At 52.5% G+C, this 19,923-nt stretch overlaps 1 protein-coding gene across 5 annotated transcripts; it reads left to right on the forward strand.

Annotated features, from left to right (window-relative positions):
* The first annotated feature begins 4,654 nt into the window (after positions 1 to 4,654).
* LOC115659865 (dnaJ homolog subfamily B member 2-like) lies at positions 4,655 to 18,895 on the forward strand. Of its 5 annotated transcripts, none has more exons than XM_030580587.1 (6): positions 4,655 to 4,671; positions 8,621 to 8,722; positions 9,282 to 9,391; positions 10,334 to 10,387; positions 10,857 to 10,967; positions 15,679 to 18,895. In XM_030580587.1, exons 2-6 carry the CDS (start codon positions 8,649 to 8,651, stop codon positions 17,301 to 17,303), a joined length of 1,974 nt encoding a protein of 657 aa, XP_030436447.1. In that variant the 5' UTR covers positions 4,655 to 4,671; positions 8,621 to 8,648; the 3' UTR covers positions 17,304 to 18,895. The 5 variants fall into 5 exon arrangements, with proteins under 5 accessions (XP_030436447.1, XP_030436446.1, XP_030436450.1 ...); XM_030580586.1 differs by lacking the exon at positions 4,655 to 4,671 and adding an exon at positions 5,759 to 5,789; XM_030580590.1 differs by lacking the exons at positions 4,655 to 4,671; positions 15,679 to 18,895 and adding an exon at positions 11,577 to 11,744 and having other exon boundaries at positions 8,141 to 8,722.
* Positions 18,896 to 19,923: the final 1,028 nt, after the last annotated feature.

Here is a 19,923-nt window from a genome sequence, read left to right on the forward strand (position 1 = left end):
TATCACAATCACCGCTTCTCCCTTATCCACAAGGCTCGTTATCCTATCAAAGAACGTTATCAGATTAGTTTGACACGATTTGTTCTTTACAAATCCATGCTGGCTATTCCCTATCACCTTACCACCTTCCAAGTGTTTGCAGATGATTTCTTTGATTATCTGCTCCATTATCTTCCCTGGCACAGAAGTTAAACTAACTGGTCTGTAGTTTCCTGGGTAGTTTTTATTTCCCTTTTTATAGATGGGCACTATATTTGCCCCCTTCCAGTCTTCTGGAATCTCCCCCGTCCCCCGTGATTTCCCAAAGATAATAGCTAGAGGCTCAGATACCTCTAGCTAATGTAGTGCCCATCTTTAAAAAAGGGAAGGAGGAGGATCCAGGGAACTACAGGTCAGTCAGCCTCACCTCAGTCCCTGGAAAAATCATGAAGCAGGTCCTCAAGGAATCAATTCTGAAGCACTCAGAGGAGAGGAAAGTGATCAGGAACAGTCAGCATGGATTCACCAAGGGCACAGTCATGCCTGACTAACCTAATTGCCTTCTATGAGGAGATAACTGGGTCTGTGGATGAGGGGAAAGCAGTGGGTGTGTTATTCCTTGACTTTAGCAAAGCTTTTGATATGGTCCCCCACAGTGTTCTTGCCAACAAGTTAAAGAAGTATGGGCTGGATGAATGGACTATAAGGTGGATAGAAAGCTGGCTAGATTGTCGGGCTCAGTGGGTAGTGATCAACGGCTCCATGTCTAGTTGGCAGCTGGTTTCAGGATCGGTCCTGGGGCCGGTTCTGTTCAATATCTTCATTAATGATCTGGAGGATGGCATGGACTGCACCCTCAGCCAGTTTGCAGATGACACTAAACTGGGAGGAGTGTTAGATACGCTGGAGGGTAGGGATAGGATACAGAGGGACCTAGACAAATTAGAGGATTGGGCCAAAAGAAACCTTATGAGATTCAACAAGGACAAGTGCAGAGTCCTGCACTTAGGATGGAAGAATCCCATGCACTGCTACAGACTAGGGACCAAGTGGCTAGACAGCAGTTCTGCAGAAAAGGACCTAGGGGTTACAGTGGATGAGAAGCTGGATATGAGTCAACAGTGTGCCCTTGTTGCCAAGAAGGCTAGCGGCATTTTGAACTGTATAAATAGAGGCATTGCCAGCAGATTGAGGTCGCTTTGGATCCTGATCCTGCTTCGAAAGTGCTTGTGACCTCTCCCAGCTTGGGGTCATCTGCACATTTCATAAGCAGCCTCTTCACTCCATTATCCACGTCGTGAATGAAAATATTAAATGATACCGGACCCAGGACTGCCCCCTGCAGACCCCCCCTAGATACACACTCCCAGTTTGACAATGAACCCTGGATAACTACTCTTAGGGTGCGGCCTTTCAGCCAGTGGTGCACCCACCAGACAGGAATCTCATCTAGACCCCATGGCCCTAGTTCGTTTAGGAGAATGTCACGTGGGACTGTGCCAAATGCCATACTGCCAACCAGATAGATCACGTCCACTGCTTCCCCCAGCCACCGGGCCAGTGACCCAGGAAGGGAGGTGGTTTGCCATGATTTGTTCTTGGCAAATCCATGTTGGTTTTTGCTTATGTAACCCTTCTGCTCCTCTGAGTTGGCAGCAACAAGGGCCGGGTTCAGTATCCAGGGGTTCTGTTTCAATAACACAATGCATAACCGGCTCGAGCCCCCACCCAGTGACCTGGGACACTTACATACCACACCCCCCTGGGCGCCTCTAGGAGGCAATACTTCCCCTCTCGCAAGTATGGAGTCTGAGTGTAGCAAAATCCTTTTAATAAAGGAAGGAAACAATGTGGCATCCCACTGGAGAAACACCACAAACAGGATTATAACACAAACCATAAGCAAAAACCTACCTCCAAGTATGTTTGGCACTGTCCTTTTCCCCTTAGGGTCTTAAGTCCAATCACTCCAAAGCCCAACAACCCAAAAGTCTCTGGTCAGTGCCACTCCAGAGTTCAAAAGTTTATCTGCAGAGTTTTACCCCCCCAGCCTGGGTGGAAATGCGGGGGGGGGGCCCACACAGAGTGTTAAGGGGCACCTTACGTGGGCCAGGGCCAACTGCTCCGCCTCTCCAAGGAGTTCAGCTGCAGCCTTCACCACGACCAGCTCCACCACACCAGCTGTGCTGCTCCTCCAGCCGACCCGTGAGCCATGCCAGCCGTCCCTGCAAACCGCTCCACTCCGCTCACTGTTCCATGGGCTGCTCCAACATGCTGCAAACTTCTCCGCTCTGCCAGCCGCTTAGCGATAGGTCTTCAGGCTTCCCCACTAGTTAACACAGCACTCCATGATCTCAGCTCAGTAAGCTTAGCTCTTTTAGTGATTTCAGCTCGTAGTAGGGGAGCCCCAGTGCTGGTGCACCATTGGCCCAACGTGAATTCAGCTCAGCCACCTCTAGATGGACTCCTACTGGAATCAAAATTAGCTCTACTCTTTAACAGCGGAGAGAGGAGGATGTGCAATTGGTGTTCCAGGCCCTCAGAAGGGACCCATACCATCAGGCACACACATCCCAGTCCCCAACCTCTCTCAATTCACTGGGTTTTGGAACCCATGTCCCTTGTCTAGCAAGTGTCACTTAATTGATACTGAGACATCTCTGTCATAAAGCAGTCTCATAGTTCCTCATTCACATAATCAGGGTGACAACACTTTATTCCTCCTGCCCCAATAACAAAGAAATTGGGGATCCCAGAGCTGTCAAAATAACCATCCCAGGCTGCCGTGGGCTATGGTAGGTGGGGTGGGTGAGCCAATGCAAATACCTGGAATTCCTTTCCACACTCCCCATATTTCACCACCAGATATCAGGGTAGAGCTCATCCTGACTCTGCTTACATCTAGAACCCTTTTATTCTTCGGGTTCTTTCAAACTGATTGTTCAATCATTTGTTCCAGCTTGTACTATTCCTTTGTGCTCCTCCTTAGCAATTTGGCATCTTTCCCCTTTGTGTGGGGTTCCCTTTTTGATGTTCAGGTCATTAAAGAGCTCCTGATGGAGTCATACTGCTCTCTTACTATTCTTCCCATCTTTGTTTTGTTTCGGGGTAGGTTGCCGTTGTGCCTTTAGTACTGTCTCCTTGAGAAACTGCTAGCTCTCCTGAACTCCTTTTTCCCTTAGATCGTCTTCCCATGGGACCTCACCTCCCAGTTCTCTGAGTCTGTTACAGTCCATTGTCCTGCTCTCGCTCCTTCTTTCCTCAGAATCATGAAATCTGTCACTGTCACCCAAACTGCCTCCACCTTCGGATTCGCTACCAACTCCTCCCTGCTGGAAAGACTCAAGTGAAAAGTGCTGTCCCCCCGGTACCTCCTCCACTTTCTAAAACAAAATGTTGTTTTCAACAGGTGCCAAACATTGACTGGACATTTTCTGTTTTGCTTTATTACTTTTGCAACAGATGTCTGGATAGTTCAAATCCCTCATTATTTGTTCCAGAAATGCCTCATCCACCTATTCTTCCTGATTTGCTGGGCTATAGTAGACTCTTACCATGATGTCACCCCATTTCCCCCCTTTTATCTTTACCCAGAGACTTTCAACTGCCTTGCCTCCCACCTCCGTCTGGCTCTCAGAACAAGTGCATATATTCTTGATGGATAATGCAACCCCTCCTCCCCTTTTTTGTGCCTGTCCTCCCTGACAAGCTATACTCCTTGGTACCAGCATTTCAGTCACAAGATTTATCTCATCACATCTCTGTGAATTCTTCCATCAACCCAGCTACCAGCTCTCAGGGAGGTGGATTTACGACAGTGGTGAAAGATCCCCTCCCACCACTGTGGTAAGTGTCCACACTGAGGCGCTAGAGCAGTGCAGCTCCAGCTATAGCATCTGAAGTGTAGACAGAGCCTTAATCCAGGCTATTTTGTGAATTAACTTGTTTTACTTTCACTAGAATCCAGTTCAGGGCTGGAGTGGAAGGGGCGGGTGCATTCACCCCAGTTAAAGTAATAAACTGGGACATGCTGTGTAGAACTGATAAATGAAACTGTTTTTAATTGTTCACTTTATTAATGTAACTTCTGTTCACTATTCACTATACTTGCCTACACTGTAACTTCTGTTCTATATTGTAATTCAAACTCCATTTTAAAACACTCACTCCATTTTGTAAAAGCTTCCTCCAACCTTCATTTCTGCAAACCCGGCTGTAATCTTATTAGTTTAGTTTACATGTGTGAATGAGGTATGCATGGGTGATAGAATCAACCTCCAGCCCCAGCCTGTCCTGATGAGATAAGTTCAAATACCAACGGCTGAAAACCTAGACAACAGCCCTAAACAAAGTAAGAAGCATCCACCCTAAAAAGAAAAGGACAACAGAACAACAGAGGGAAGATCAAAGCCAGGTCCCAGGCTGACAGTCACGCCTGCAATTGACGGGTGATCAAGCAAACCCAGAGGCGGTGTGACACAGCAAGACCTAGGAACTTTGAATCCAAACTAAACTCCTATAAAAAAGGAAGGGTGAGATGAGAAACTTTGGGTAACGTTCTGCTATCAACATCAAGGAGCATCGGTGCGCGCCCGACAGAGACCAGGCTCCTCCTCGTGCTCAGCTTTCCTGGCCAGTTAGCTGCCACGAGCTCTGATCCCAAGCTGCAAACTCAAACTGCAATCAGGACTGGTAACTATCCAGCAGCTGCAGAACATTTTGGTGTGTGTGTGTGTGTGTGAGTGTGTGAGTGTACGTGTATAAGCATTAAGGTATTTGCTAACAGTTATGGATTAATAATAAATGTGGCATCTTTGTCTTGACCCCTAAAACGATCCTGTGTAAGTTTGTGGGACAACAGCTGACTCCTTAGAGAACTTAATATCTTCTGCGACGGCCCCCTGCTTGTTACCTGCCTGGCAAGATCTGGGGCGGGAGAGGCTGCAGGAGTGTGCTGGTGAGGAGGACAGGCTGGCGTGGCAGAGAGCTGACACTGTCTAATCATCAGAAAAGTTCACACTCACTGAGGCAGAGAGGTCATGCAGGGGCTCACAGCTCTGGGTAGCCGCAGCAGCGTGTTCCACCATCGCTGGAAGGTTTGAAGAATAGGTTGGACAAACCCCTGTCAGGGATGGTCTAGGGTTACCTGGCCCTGGCTCAGCACCGGGCGCTGGACTAGATGACCTCTCGAGGGCCCTTCCAGCCCCACATTTCTATGGTTCTATGAGCTCTGAGTGCGACGCGCTGGCAAAAAAGGCTCATGTTATCCTGGGATGTATAAACTGGGTGGGCACTGAGCAGAAGGCAGGGTGTTCTAATACCTCCTCCCGAGAGGACTGTTGTCCTTTTGGCTCAAGAACTTAGCCAAAATCTGGGGCCCAGCAGGCTTGGTTCTGTTAGGAAGGGCAATCAGTGAACCGAGTGAGGCCTATTCTTGGCGTAATCTTGTTCATTCACAAAGAAAACCCACCAAGTCCTCTCCCTCTGGAACGCAGCAGAACCAAACAGCCCAGAAAGCCCCATGCACCACTCCAGGGAACACTGCCCAAGAAGCCCTGTCCCTCGGAGGGCAGGGCCAGCTTTAGGCCTATTCTACCAATTCCCCCAAATCGGGCCCTGCGCCTAAGAGGGCCCCACACCCAGTGAGAATCCCTTCCCTGGCTAGAGGCACCTTTTTAATTTTTACTCACCTGGCAGCGCTACGTGTCTTCAGCAGCACTTCAGCGGTGGGGCTTTCAGTGCCGCTGAAGACCTGGAGTGAGTGAAGGACCCACCGCCAAAGAGCCACCGAAGACTCGGAGCACCGCCCGGTGAGTACAAGCCCCACGTGTTTTTTTTTAAATCATCCCTGCTGAGGCCCCGTCGAAACTGTTAGAATTGGGCCCCGCACTTCCTAAAGCCTGCCCTGTCGGAGGGTCACACTCACAGCTCCTTCTCCTGCCTCCAACACCCCCAGCCTGTACCAACACCCCAGCCCTCACGCCGCCTTCACCACCAGGCAAAGCCCTCAGTGCACGAGGGTAAGCTCTGACGTGCCACGCACCCAGCCTAGCACAGGGAGCCCCACGGACCCGGACTGTTTTTTCTAAATCAAAGGGCTCAGTTGAACCTTCTGCTGAGCCTGAAAGAGGGTGCATGGCAGAGCCACTGGCTATAATGAGACTTGTGAGGCTCTTTGGATCCAAGAGCTCTGTGCTGGCAGCTAGTAGCCCCTTTCAGCTGCACCCTCCACGGTCGCGACCACTCTGATGGGCCGCATACCAGTCTGGTGTTGAGAACTGGAGACGTTTCAGGCAATATCTACATGAATGAATCTGGGGTCTGGGAAACCTTACACTGAGGTTGCTCAGTCTTTGTGGTTTATCAAAGAGGTGATCACACGGTGACTTGATCGTGCCCTGTAAGTATCTACACGAGGGGATTTCTGGCTCATTAATCTACCAGGGAAAGACAGAACAAAATCCACCGGCTACAAGCTGAAGTCAGGAAAGTTCAGATAAGAAGGAAGATGCAAATTTGTACCAGTGAGGGGGATTAATGGAGCTGGCCGAACTCCCAACTTTTCACAGGAATGGGGATTTTCACAAAATTTTGTTTAGAAAAATATTGAAAAAAGTGTTCTGATAAGAACAGCACATTCTGTTTTTTTTTGTTTCAAAGTGACTTTTAATCCCAAAATTTATTTAATTAAAAAAAGTAAAAAAACTGGAGGCAAACGTCTCAGTTTTATCCAAACCGAGCACTTTATGTGACCTGAAACAATTCTTCTTCTGCAAAATGTTGCTTCATGAAAATGTGGTTTGTTTTCATTCCCATGGAATGGAAATGGAAAGTTTCCACCAGCCCGAGGAATTAGCTGTGGAGCAGGTCGCCGAAGGGCCGGGGGTGGGGGGTGGGGGGGATAATGATCAATGGATCCATGTCTAGTTGGCAGCCGGTTTCAAGCGGAGTGCCCCAGGGGTTGGTCCTGGGGCCGGTTCTGTTCAATATCGTCATTAATGAGCTGGAGGATGGCGTGGGCTGCACCTTCAGCAAGTTTCCAGATGACACTAAGGTGGGAGGAGTGGTAGATACGCTGGAGGGTAGGGATAGGATACAGAGGGACCTAGACAAATTGGAGGATTGGGCCAAAAGAAACCTGATGAGGTTCAACAAGGACAAGGGCAGAGTCCTGCACTTAGGATGGAAGAATCCCATGCACTATTACAGACTAGGGACCGAATGGCTAAGCAGCAGTTCTCCAGAAAAGGACCTAGGGGTTACAGTGGATGAGAAGCTGGATATGAGTCAGCAGTGTGCCCTTGTTGCCAAGAAGGCTAGCGGCATTGTGGGCTGTATAAGTAGGGGCATTGCCAGCAGATCGAGGGACATGATCATTCCCCTCTATTTGACATTGGTGAGGCCTCATCTGGAGTGTTGTGTCCAGTTTTGGGCCCTACCCTACAAGAAGGATGTGGATAAATTTGAAAGAGTCCAGCGGAGGGCAACAAAAATGATTAGGGGGCTGGAGCACATGACTTAGAGGAGAGGCTGAGGGAACTGGGATTGTTTAGTCTGCAGAAGAGAAGAATGAGGGGGGATTTGATAGCTGCTTTCAACTACCTGAAAGGGGGTTCCAAAGAGGATGGATCTAGACTGTTCTCAGTGGTAGCAGATGACAGAACAAGGAGTAATGGTCTCAAGTTGCAGTGGGGGAGGTTTAGGTTGGATATTAGGAAACACTATTTCCCTAGGAGGGTGGTGAAGCACTGGAATGGGTTCCCTAGGGAGGTGGTGGATCTCCTTCCTTAGAGGTTTCTAAGGTCAGGCTTGACAAAGCCCTGGCTGGGATGATTTAGTTGGGGTTGGTCCTGCTTTGAGCAGGGGGTGGGACTAGATCCCTCCTGAGGTCCTTTCCAACCCTGATATTCTGTGATTCTATGATTCTATGAATGCTCCGTCATGTGGAGCCATGAAATCAAGATGCTGTTTTCTAAGAGCAAACGTTCCAGCTCCGCCACAAGGTACTGGGCTGTGAAATTCTCTGTCCAGGGTCATCCTGGAGATCAGCCTGGCCTTAACATGCATGAAGGGAGATGCCTGATGCTGGGGCATCAAGACAGATGGCCAGGGTGGGTGGGCCTGTGTATTGGGGTGTGACCCAGAGACTGCTGGCTGGACTGAGTGTGAAACAGAACAAAACTGAACCATTCAGTGGACAAATAAGTGTGTCTGTGAGTTGGACAGAGACAGACTTGGACAAACAGGGGTTCAAGACAGACAGATAGTAACAGGGCTAGGAGGGTGCAAGGAGAGGAAGGGAGATCGGGTGAAGGGCTCTGTGCTACAGAAGGGCTAATGATGGTGTGAGTCAATCAGCAGAGTCCTACTGAACTCAAGGGGGGTACGACAGCTCACAGCTGGAGAGGATCTAGGCTACCAGAGTCTGTTCTCTCTGGGGCTTACAAGCTGGCTGGTACGTCTCCTTAACTGTTCTGTCCCATGCGCCTTAGGGCAGGTATTGACAGCATGCAGCTGCTGCCATTCTGCATGGAGCTGGCCAGCCACAGGAATGGCCATGACCACTACTAACCACAGGCCTGCAGACTTTGGCTGCATCTCCAGAGACATGCCCCAATTTCTGGCTGCTTCTTCTCCCCAGCTGCCCAGCTGGCCCCTGCACAGGACAGATGGTCACCATGGGGGAGTACTACAAACTGCTGGAACTTCCCCAGGACGCCTCTGACGAGGACATCAAAAAGGCGTAAGTCTCCCTTCCTTGGAGCGTCCCTTTCCCCACGCACCCCGATGGCTTGGTTCCTGCTGCCTCTCTCTGCAATTGCCAGTGTTCTCCGCCTGGCCCTGGGGAACTGGAGGTCTCTCCTGGTCTCTCTGCTCTGAGAGCACCTCACGAGCTCTCAGCTGTGACAGAGACAGGAGAGGGGTTCCTGGGGTAGGACAGCTCCACTGGTAAGTGGGGTGTGACTTGAGCTAGTGACCATTTGAACAACACTGGGACGGAGAATTGAGACGTGTTCAAAGGAGCCTGCTCTGAAAGGCGCATTCCTTACTGAGGTGGGTGAGTCACCAGGGTGGAGAAGGGCAGGGGTCAGCTGGGGTCCCGAGCTGGCCTTGTAAACTCCAGGGGAGGAGGCGGTAAGAATCCCATAGTGGCTAGGAGACAAGGGCAGCTAAAGGGAATTCTACTTGCTGGGCTTTCCGCAGCAGGAGTCGGTACCTATGGGGGGCTCTGAGGGGCTGCACAGCACATAACAACGGGGCATGGCCAGGTGTAACTGCCTGTCTTTCTGGGCCCTGTGCAGGTACAGGAAGGCAGCGATGAGATGGCACCCGGATAAAAACCCAGAGACCGAGCAATACGCCGAGCGGAAGTTCAAAGAAATAACGGAGGCGTATGAAGTGCTGTCAGACAGTAAGGGGCCTGCCCACCCGTCCCCTTCTCCAGCCATCCACCCTCGCTCGGCTCATTGCGGGTCCTTGATGTTCCCACACTCCTCGCTGCACTTGTGTTGTGCTCCTTGTGGCTGCTGGAGCAGCAGCTTCTGCCTCACACGCTCGGTGTCTGTCTCCTTCCTCTGGGTGCAGCATTGCTGTAGCCATGCTGGTCCCAGGGCATTAGAGAGACAAGGTGAGGGGGGGGATATCCGTTACTGGACCAGCTTCTGTCGGGACGAGAGAAGCTTTCGAGCTCCACAGAGCTCTGCTTCCAGTCCCTGTCTCTTTCACCACAGAAGTTGGCCCAATAAGATATTATCTCACCCACCTTGTCTCTCTGCCTCCTCTGGGGCACCCCAGTGCGCCACACAACTCCCTGGGGACACCTCTTGGAGCGGGTGGGGAGCCACCTTCTCTGGCCCCATCATTCCAGGCTCTCTCTTCCTCTCCAACGCAGGCCCCAGAGACGAACGTTACTCTGCAGCTGTGCCACGGGGCATCCTTCTGCTAGGCCCAATCCCTGCCTGTGGTTAGGTGCGGGGCACCCAGGTCAGATGCCATAGGCCTCACGGGCAGAACCCAAAGCTCCCTCTCATGCTGGAATCCTGCCTGGTAGCACCTCTGCACACAGCGCAGCCCTGGCACCATTTACCCACTGTCCATTTACGTTAGGTATTTCCATGGTGGCTAGCGCAGCGGTTACAAAGTGCCTCCCAGAGTGGGCAGGGAGCACTGGCATAGGTGCTGGTCCAGGCCAGCCTCTGGCAGTCCCATGTCTGTTTCTCCGACTGCTTCCCCATTTGCAGGCAGGGCACTTCTGGCTCAGTACTGGGGTGGGGGTCAGCCTGGTGAAAGGGTCTCTGTGTCCGGACTCGGCTGAAGATGGGCTGGGTGATCTCTTGCTCCTTCTCCCTTCCAGAGAGCAAGCGCGACCTCTATGACCGCTATGGCAAGGAGGGGCTCACGGGGGCAGGTGAGTGACCCACCCTGCCTTCAGCTACATCTGCCCAAACCTCTGGCTTCTCTTAGGCCAGAATTTATCCCTGCCGTTGGAACTTTGCTCCCAATTCTGCTGGTGACGCACAAACCAGAATGGACCCCGGCTCATTCTCCCCAGGCTGGGCTGGCTCTGCAGGGCTAGCAGGAGCCCAAGGCACAGAATGTTTGCTTCTGTCCACCTGCGAATAGCCACAGGGAGCCCATTGGCTGAGGGAGGAGGGGCCACGTTTCCACAGCCACGTTCCAGATGAGCATCTCATTCAGGGACCTTTTCTCACGGCCCCAGAGCTCTGCGGTGGGGAGAGATGGGATCCCAGCCTTGGCAGCCCCAAGTATGGTGTACTGTTTGCTTCCTGTTCTCATTTCTTTTGAGGGCCCTTGCGAGGGCCTGCTCCAGGGCCTGGGAGCTGCGTTTGCCATTTCCTGTCTCTGCCTTTCCCCAGCAGGGCCTGGGGGATCGAGGGCTGAAGACAGAGCCCCTGGATTTACTTTCAACTTTGCCGTCATCCGTGACATCCTGAGAGAGTTCTTTGGGGGACGAGATCCTTTCTATGGTGAGTTTTAACCCCACTCAAGTCTCTTGGGTAGAGCTGATGGCAATTTTTGGATGGAAAAGTTTTCCTGACAAAAAATGAGATTTTGTCAAAAATGAAATTTCAATTAAATTATTCAAGGGAAAATTTCAAGATGAAATAAATATTTTCATTCCATTTTATTTGGAATTGAAAATTTTCCTTTGCTTTGTTTCACACAAACCAAAATATTTTTAAATTTCTGGGTTTTGTTTCTTTCCTGTTCCCCACTGAATGAAAGGGAAGGAAGGATGATGAAGGTTTTTTCCCACTTTTTTCTTTTTGAAAGTTGAGAAAGTTTTAAAAAGTGACAAAGTGGTAAAAGAATGAGATGCTGGAAGTCTGCCACAGAGACTTTTCCAACACAGGGGAAGTTTTGAAAAGTTACAGAGAGGTAAAAGGAAAAGAAAACAAAAGACAAAACTGCCAAGAAAGCCCTAGGCTGGATTCATTTTAGTGACCTGGTGGCAAAAAGGTAACATGGGCAAGACTGAGGGGGGGAGGGAGAGGGAGATGGGGACGACAGAAAATTAAAAATAAAAAAAAATCATGAAATTTTCTAAATAAACCAAAAAATTCACCCCTCTATAGAGTTTCAAGCCAGAAGGGACCATTATGATGGTCTAGTTTGAGTTCCTGCCTAGCACACGCCTGAAAATCTCCCCCAGAACTCTATCAAGCCCGTAACTCCTGCGTGAGCCACAGCATCTCATTTACAAAATATCCAGTTATGACAAAAATGGCACGTGATGGAAAATCCACCCCAGCCCCGGGCAAGTTCTGCAAATGGTTAATTACCCTCGCTGTCAAAATGTGCCTCATTTCTAGTCTGAATTTGCAGTGCTTCAGGTTCCAGTCCCTGGATCTCCTTTTCTGCTACCCTAAAGAGCCAGCTGGTGTCACAAATCTCCTCCCCAGCTAGATTCTTACAGACTGGAATCAAACCCCCTCTTAACCATCTCTTTACCAAACAAAGCACCTGCCTCAGTGTGACCTTGAGCCAGCTGCTTCCCACCTCTGTGCTGCAGTGACCTCTCCAGTGAAGGAGGGATGCTGACACCACCCTTCCTCTGTGCTATTCTGTACCTGGTTGCACTGGACATTGGCTTTCGTCTGCTCTGATCTCGGCTGATTCTCCTGCTAAAATCCTGATGCTTTGCTTGCCTGGGGAACTGAGAGTACAAAGGCAGGGATCATTGTTACCCGGCCTATCACTGCAGTCCTGGAGCACCTCCCACTCTTTCCTGTATTTATCCTCACAACCCCTGTGCAGCAGCACCACTGTTATCTGCCTTGCGCAGGGGAGTGACTTGCCCCAGGGAGCCAGAGGTAGAGCAGAGCCTTGAACCAGGCCTCTCCAGACTCAGGAGAGTCTGGAGAGGCCTGGTTCCCTGATTCCCTGGTTCCCCTGGACCATCTTCCTGAATAACAAGCTATTCTATTGTATTCAGTGAACGCAAGGGCGGCGCAGGTAAGAGGCTGGGGGGCGGGGGAGCTAAGCCACCTCCCAAAAGGCTGGTCATGCAGGAGGGCAAATGCCATAGGTGCGGCGTGGGTCAGCTCCCTCTGGAGGCCTGCTGCCTTTGGAGCGAAGCTCCCTAGAACTGGGGGAGACTGTGCACCACCTGCTCACCACTCTGAGGCCCTGTCATTGCTCCGCCTCTCCCCCCGGCGCCACCCACCCAGCGCGGAGAGGAACAAATAGTGGGTGGGTGGGTCTCAGGGGAAGAGGCAGAGAGGAGCCGGTGAGTGGGTGGCCGGGTGGGTCTCAGGGGAAGAGGCAGAGAGGAACCGGTGAGTGGGTGGCTGGGTGGGTCTCAGGGGAAGAGGCAGAGAGGAGCCGGTGAGTGGGTGGCCGGGTGGGTCTCAGGGGAAGAGGCAGAGAGGAGCCGGTGAGTGGGTGGCTGGGTGGGTCTCAGGGGAAGGGGTGAGAGGAGCCGGTGAGTGGGTGGCCGGGTGGGTCTCAGGGGAAGAGGCAGAGAGGAGCCGGTGAGTGGGTGGCCGGGTGGGTCTCAGAGGAAGAGGCAGAGAGGAGCCGGTGAGTGGGTGGCCGGGTGGGTCTCAGGGGAAGAGGCAGAGAGGAGCCGGTGAGTGGATGGCCGGGTGGGTCTCAGGGGAAGGGTTGAGAGGAGCCGGTGAGTGGGTGGCCGGGTGGGTCTCAGGGGAAGAGGCAGAGAGGAGCCGGTGAGTGGGTGGCCAGGTGGGTCTCAGGGGAAGAGGCAGAGAGGAGCCGGTGAGTGGGTGGCCGGCTGGGTCTCAGGGGAAGAGGCAGAGAGGAGCCGGTGAGTGGGTGGCCGGGTGGGTCTCAGGGGAAGAGGCAGAGAGGAGCCGGTGAGTGGGTGGCCGGGTGGGTCTCAGGGGAAGAGGCAGAGAGGAGCCGGTGAGTGGGTGGCCGGGTGGGTCTCAGGGGAAGAGGCAGAGAGGAACCGGTGAGTGGGTGGCCGGGTGGGTCTCAGGGGAAGAGGCAGAGAGGAGCCGGTGAGTGGGTGGCCGGGTGGGTCTCAGGGGAAGAGGCAGAGAGGAACTGGTGAGTGGGTGGCCGGGTGGGTCTCAGGGGAAGAGGCAGAGAGGAGCCGGTGAGTGGGTGGCCGGGTGGGTCTCAGGGGAAGAGGCAGAGAGGAACCGGTGAGTGGGTGGCCGGGTGGGTCTCAGGGGAAGAGGCAGAGAGGAACCAGTGAGTGGGTGGCCGGGTGGGTCTCAGGGGAAGAGGCAGAGAGGAACCGGTGAGTGGGTGGCCGGGTGGGTCTCAGGGGAAGAGGCAGAGAGGAGCCGGTGAGTGGGTGGCCGGGTGGGTCTCAGGGGAAGAGGCAGAGAGGAACCAGTGAGTGGGTGGCCGGGTGGGTCTCAGGGGAAGAGGCAGAGAGGAGCCGGTGAGTGGGTGGCCGGGTGGGTCTCAGGGGATGGGTTGAGAGGAGCCGGTGAGTGGGTGGCCAGGTGGGTCTCAGGGGAAGAGGCAGAGAGGAGCCGGTGAGTGGGTGGCCGGGTGGGTCTCAGGGGAAGAGGCAGAGAGGAACCAGTGAGTGGGTGGCCGGGTGGGTCTCAGGGGAAGAGGCAGAGAGGAGCCGGTGAGTGGGTGGCCGGGTGGGTCTCAGGGGAAGAGGCAGAGAGGAACCAGTGAGTGGGTGGCCGGGTGGGTCTCAGGGGAAGAGGCAGAGAGGAACCAGCGGCAGATAGGGAGGTTCAGGGAGGAGACGGACAGGAGGGGACGGGGAGGCTTAGGAGAGGGGGTGGGAAGAGGCAGAGCGAGCGTGGGGCCTCGGGGGAAGAAGGGCCTGAATCCATAGGCAGCGGACGAGTCTTCTGTTAGGGGAGGCTTACACACGAGTGATGGAAGCTCCCTAGAAGTGTGGGAGGGGGCCACTGGCATCCGGACCATGCCCCCGCCCCCGAGGCCCTGCCCCCACTTTGCCTCTTCCCCCGAGGTCTGCTCTTGACCAGCACCCGTTGTACCATCCTCTACAGCTCGCCCGCGAGTGCAATAAGGGCCTTAAGCTCAACCAAGGTCCTTAGTGCTGAGTGAAGGCCCAGCTGCCGGGTGAGCCTGGGCTCGGTTACCGTCCTAGCTGGGGTCCCAGTGGGGGATGGGGGTTTAAAGCTGGGCCTCCAGGTTCTGGCCCAAGGACTCTTCTCAAGGGGGTGCTGGGGGGGCTGAGCCCAGGCTCATGGCAGCTGCTGCTCTATAGCTGGAGGGTCCACAAATGCTGACGAGGGTCAATTCTTGGCGGCTGAGGAGACAAGCAGCAGAGCAGCCACAGGGAACGACTCTCACGCTGGGCCTAGTGTAGAACTGATAAATGAAATTGTTTTTAATTGTTCATTTTATTAATATAACTTCTGTTCACCATTCACTACACTTGTCTATATTGTAACTTCTGTTCACTGTTTGCCCTGTTGTAATTCAAACCCCATTTTAAAACACTCACTCCATTTTATAAAAGCTTCCTCCAAGCTTCATTTTTGCAAACCCGGCTGTAATCTTATTAGTTTAGGTTAGATGTGTGACTGAGGTGTGTATGGATGATGGAATCGACCTCCAGCCCCAGCCTGTCCTGATGAAATAAAGTTCAACCCCCCCCCGGCTGAAGATGCAGACAAGAGCCCTAACAAAGTAAGCAGAGTCCACCCTAAACAGAACAGGTACAACAGAAGGAAGATCAAAGCCAGGTCCCAGGCTGACAGTCAGGCCTGCAATTGACAGGCGATCAGTCACCAAACCCAGAGGCAGCCTGACACAGCAAGACCTATAGACTCTGGATTCAGACTAAAGCCTACAGAAAGGATGGGTGAGATGGGAGACTTTGGAGGGTAACATTCTGCTGTGAACATGGAAGGGCATCGGTGCAGGCCCAGTAGAGACCCAGCTGGTCCTTGTGACCAGCTTTCCTGGCCAGTTACCGCCACGAGCTACGAACCCAAGCTGCAAAATCAAGCCACGAACTCAAGCTATGTCCAGGACTGGTAACTATGCAGCAGCTGCAGAACATCTGATGGGGTGTGTGTGTGTGGGGGGGGGCGGGTATTAGGTATAATGTGTGTGTATAAGGATTAAGATATTAGTTATTAGTCATAAATCAAATTGTTATCATAATAAATGTGGCATCTTTGTCTTGCCTCCTGAAAAGATCCTGTGTAGTTTTGTCTGTACAACACTAGGGAGGTGCATTCTGGGCGTAACAAGTCTGATTTCTTGCAGGTGTGACTGGAGCTGAGAGAAGCAACATGGAAGCAGCAAGGAACGAATCCCACCCTGGATCCGAGTCCCATGAAGCCGGCAATGACTTGCATGGGGGATATGAGCCGCAGGGCGCATGGAATGAGTCACATTATGAGTCTGAGTCTGCTTCTGGACGCAAGTCGCATGAGGAGTGTGTGTTGTATGATGGGTGGAATAACACACCAGACAGACAGGAGACGACTCCTGGATACGAGATGCACGAGGTGTATACGTCGTACGATGGATGGAATGATACGCCGGACAGACAGGAGATGACACCTGGATACGAGATGCACGAGGCGTATGTGTTGTACAATGGATGGAATGATACGCCGGACAGACAGGAGACGACACCTGGATACAAGATGCACGAGGTGTATGCGTTGTACGATGGATGGAATGATACGCCGGACAGACAGGAGACGACACCTGGATACAAGATGCACGAGGTGTATGCGTTGTATGATGGATGGAATGATACGCCGGACAGACAGGAGACGACTCCTGGATACGAGATGCACGAGGTATATGCGTCGTATGATGGATGGAATGATACGCTGGACAGACAGGAGACGACACCTGGATACGAGATGCACGAGGCGTATGTGTCGTACGATGGATGGAACGATACATCAGACAGAGACAAGTCAGCTGCTGTATATGAGCCACATGCTGGATGGAGCGGGGCACATGACAGACCTGAGGCAGCTCCTGGATACAGGTCACACGAGGAGCATGTGTTGGATGATGAATGGAGCGGGGCACAAGACAGACCTGACTCGGCTCCTGTGTATGAGCCGCATGCTGGATGGAAGAAGTTGCAAGCTGGACGCAATGCAGCAGCTGCTGGCTGGGAAGGGTCGGCTGCTGGCTGGGAAGGGTTGGCTGCTGGCTGTGCCCCAGCTCCCAGACACCTGTCACCTCGTGAGCGGAACAGGCCAGCAGCCAGCTGCACCAAGGCGGCTGACAGGAGCAGTGAGCCGGCTACTGGGCAGAACAAGCCAGTTGTGGATGGGAAGAGTCGACCCCCCAGTGAAACGAGGGGGCTCCCAGGTGGGAGGAGGCTGCTCCTGGGTAAATCAAAGACGAGGCGCTCAGATGGAATGGACAAGCTCCTAGAGGGAATGAAGAAGCTCCTGGACGGAACCAAGAAGCTCTTGTGTAGACGGAGTGAGCTCCAAGGAGGACCAAGTCCAGGCCCACCAGGAGAATCTCAGCTGTTGTCTGAAGGAGCCAGCCGGCTGCTCCCGGAAATAATCCACTGGCCGCAGGCTGAAATGAATCGGTTACAAGGCAGAACAAGTCAGGGATTGCATGCAACCAGTCAGCTCCCAGATGTCACCAGTCGACTGCAGGATGAAACGATACAGATACAGCCACTCACAGATACAGCCAATCTGCGTCTGAGTGCAAGACGCAGCCTGCTACATGGAACAAACGTAATTGGTCAGCCCCAGGGGGGAGTAAGTCGGCTCCCACACATAACCAGTCGTCTCCTAGGCAGAACGAGCAGGTTCCCAGTCAAAAGCCACCTTGGTGTCCAGTCCTCTGATTCCACCTGTTCCCATAACCCCTCTATCACCAGGCTGGGGAGAATGCTGTGAACGCAAGGATCCACTGGGAGGGAGGTTTCCAGAGGTCGCTGGCAGAGCAGGCAAGGGGCTGTTCAGTAAAGGCTGGGACCAGAGCTCTCAGCATCAGTCTCTTTATTATTCACTGAGAAGCCAGCTAAACAGGACCTGCTTCGACAGGGATGGGAGCACTGCTCTGAGGGCCCAGGGCCTTCGGGCAATTGTATCAGGGGCCGCAGGGAGCTGGGGGGGCTCAACATTGCTGCTGTTTCATCGAGTCCTGCTCGCTGCTCACACACTAAGGTGACGGGGGCGTATAAGAGCCCAGAGAGCCCCTGGCTCCTCTGGTGCTGTCAGGAGGTTACAGCTCCCTGACTGCTGTGGCTCGGGGCTCTGGTTTGGCTCTCTTTGAGGGGTGCCCAGGGCACAGAGATGCCCACGGAAAGGGGGGGCTCGTGCACAATGCAGCAGGGGAAGAAATTTGGCCTGGCTGGGCTGAGGGAGGGGGGAGAGAAGAGAGGGCACATACCTCATGGCAAAGGCAGCTATGACCTGAATGCCAGGTTGGGTTGTGTGAGCATCTGTCTGGTGACAGTCTCTGGGATACTCTGCAGGAGACCGTTGGATCAGAGAGCGCTGGACAGGGTGGGAGGTCCTGGGGTTTGTCCTTTCCTCCTCATGCCTATTGGCTTCTAAATCCAAGGAGGGCAAGAACTGAAGCCTGGAATGACCAAGGAGATGAAGCGTTTTCTGTGGATCAGGCTGACGTGTTTGTGCTCTTTGGACCGAGTCCCTCTTTGTTTATTATCTGTCCCAAAAACTTGATTTGAGGTCGACGGAAAACACACTTTCCTTGTTTAGGCTTAGAACTTCCTTGAGGTTTTGTTGTGCACTTACCAAGGGTTGTGCTGGATTCTCCATCACGGACAAGTTTTAAATCAAGGTTGGGTGGTTTTCTAAAAGCGCTGCTCCAGGACTGATAGTGGGGCCTGTATTCTACAACAGGCCAGAAGAGATGATCACAGTGGCCCCTTCAGGCATTGGAATCTATGAAGCCCATCCCTTAGCCACTCTAACATCCTGTTTGCTTTTTTGACCACAGCTGCACATTAAGTAGAGGTTTACATTGAGCTTCTGCAATGACGCCCAGGTCTTTTCTTGGGTTGGTACAGTTAATTCGGACCCCTGTAAGGGGTGTGAGTCGCTTACACTTCCCCCCCATAATGTGGATTACTTTGCATTTATAAACATTGAATTTCATCTGCAGTCATCTCTCCCTTCACCCAACCTGTTCAGATCTCTCTCAAGTTCCCTGCAGTTCTCCATGGTCCCGAGGAACCTAAACAATTTTGTGTCAACTGCGCATTTTTCTGCCTCCCTGATACATCTATTAAACAACATGGGACCTAGCACAGAGCCGTATGGCCCTGCTGTTAGCCTTTGGCCATGATGAAAATTGACCATCGAATCCCACTCTTTGCTTTCGGTCTCCTCGCCAGTTTTAGAGCCATAACTGTACTTTGCCTCTCACCCCATGACAACTTCGCTTTTTAGTAGCCTCTTGTGTGGGGCCTTGTCAAAGGCCTTTTGAAATCCAAATAAATGATGTCACCTGGTCGCCGTTAGCTGTTACTTCATTGGTACGTTTAAAGAATTCTAAGGGACTAGTGAGACATGACTTTCCTTTGCAGAAACTATGCCAGGAACAGATCCAAGTCTTACTGGTCTATAATTCTCCAGATCACGTGTCCAGAGTTTGTTAAATATTGGTACAACACTTGCTACCCTCTAGAACAGTGACAGAACAGAAGAAGAGTTGGCATATTTTTGCTCGGAGCCCAGCCACTTCGTACTTAAGGTTCTTCAGAGTTCTTGGCTGGACTGGATGACCTCATGACTAATTACACTGTAAATGACCAGTTCACTTCAGCAGCTCTGCTCTGACACCTCCATCTCCCAAAGTCGTTGGTGCCTCTTTCTCTCTCTCTCATACACACACATTCTGCTCCTCTCTTCCTTGTTCTGGAATCCTGGTTGCTTCCCTCCACCCCCACCTCTCTTTTTCAGCCTCTGTTTCACTCCAGACCACTGTTTCCTCCTCCCTCTAACTCTTCCTCCCTCATTTCCCCCCAATTCTTTTCTACAGCCCCTCTCCTGCAGCCACCCACCCACAACACACCTGCTGGATCATCGGCTCGCTGCTCTCACTCCATCCCGTCTCTTCCATTTCTCCCTGTCTGACTCACTCTGTGTCACTCAGACAGTGGGACTAACTCAAAGGGAGACTGTCCCAAAATGGGCCCTGGCTCCAAACCACTAGGATCTTGGGAGGAATCCAAGCAGCTTTTCAAAAAACCCACTGAGAGGTTACACAAACTAGCCTGCCCTGTTTTCGGAGCCACAAAGGAGGAACTTCTACCTCCCAAAGCCCGAGCAGTGCCATGTGTGCGGGTGTTCGGCAGTGCTCAGCTTGGACTCCAGCAGCACGACAGCCGGCTGGGATTCCAGACATGGGAGCAACATAGTGCGTGGGACCCAATGCAGCCCCAGCCTGGGAAACCCCTGACGTGGGAGGAAATATGTGCTCAGGGCAGCGCTCTCCAGCGGCAGGCACACGCAGGCAGAAGCTCTATTATTTCATAGAACACCCTGG

The sequence above is a fragment of the Gopherus evgoodei genome, chromosome 11 (genome assembly GCF_007399415.2).
Source record: "Gopherus evgoodei ecotype Sinaloan lineage chromosome 11, rGopEvg1_v1.p, whole genome shotgun sequence".
Classification (NCBI taxonomy): Eukaryota; Metazoa; Chordata; order Testudines; family Testudinidae; genus Gopherus; species Gopherus evgoodei.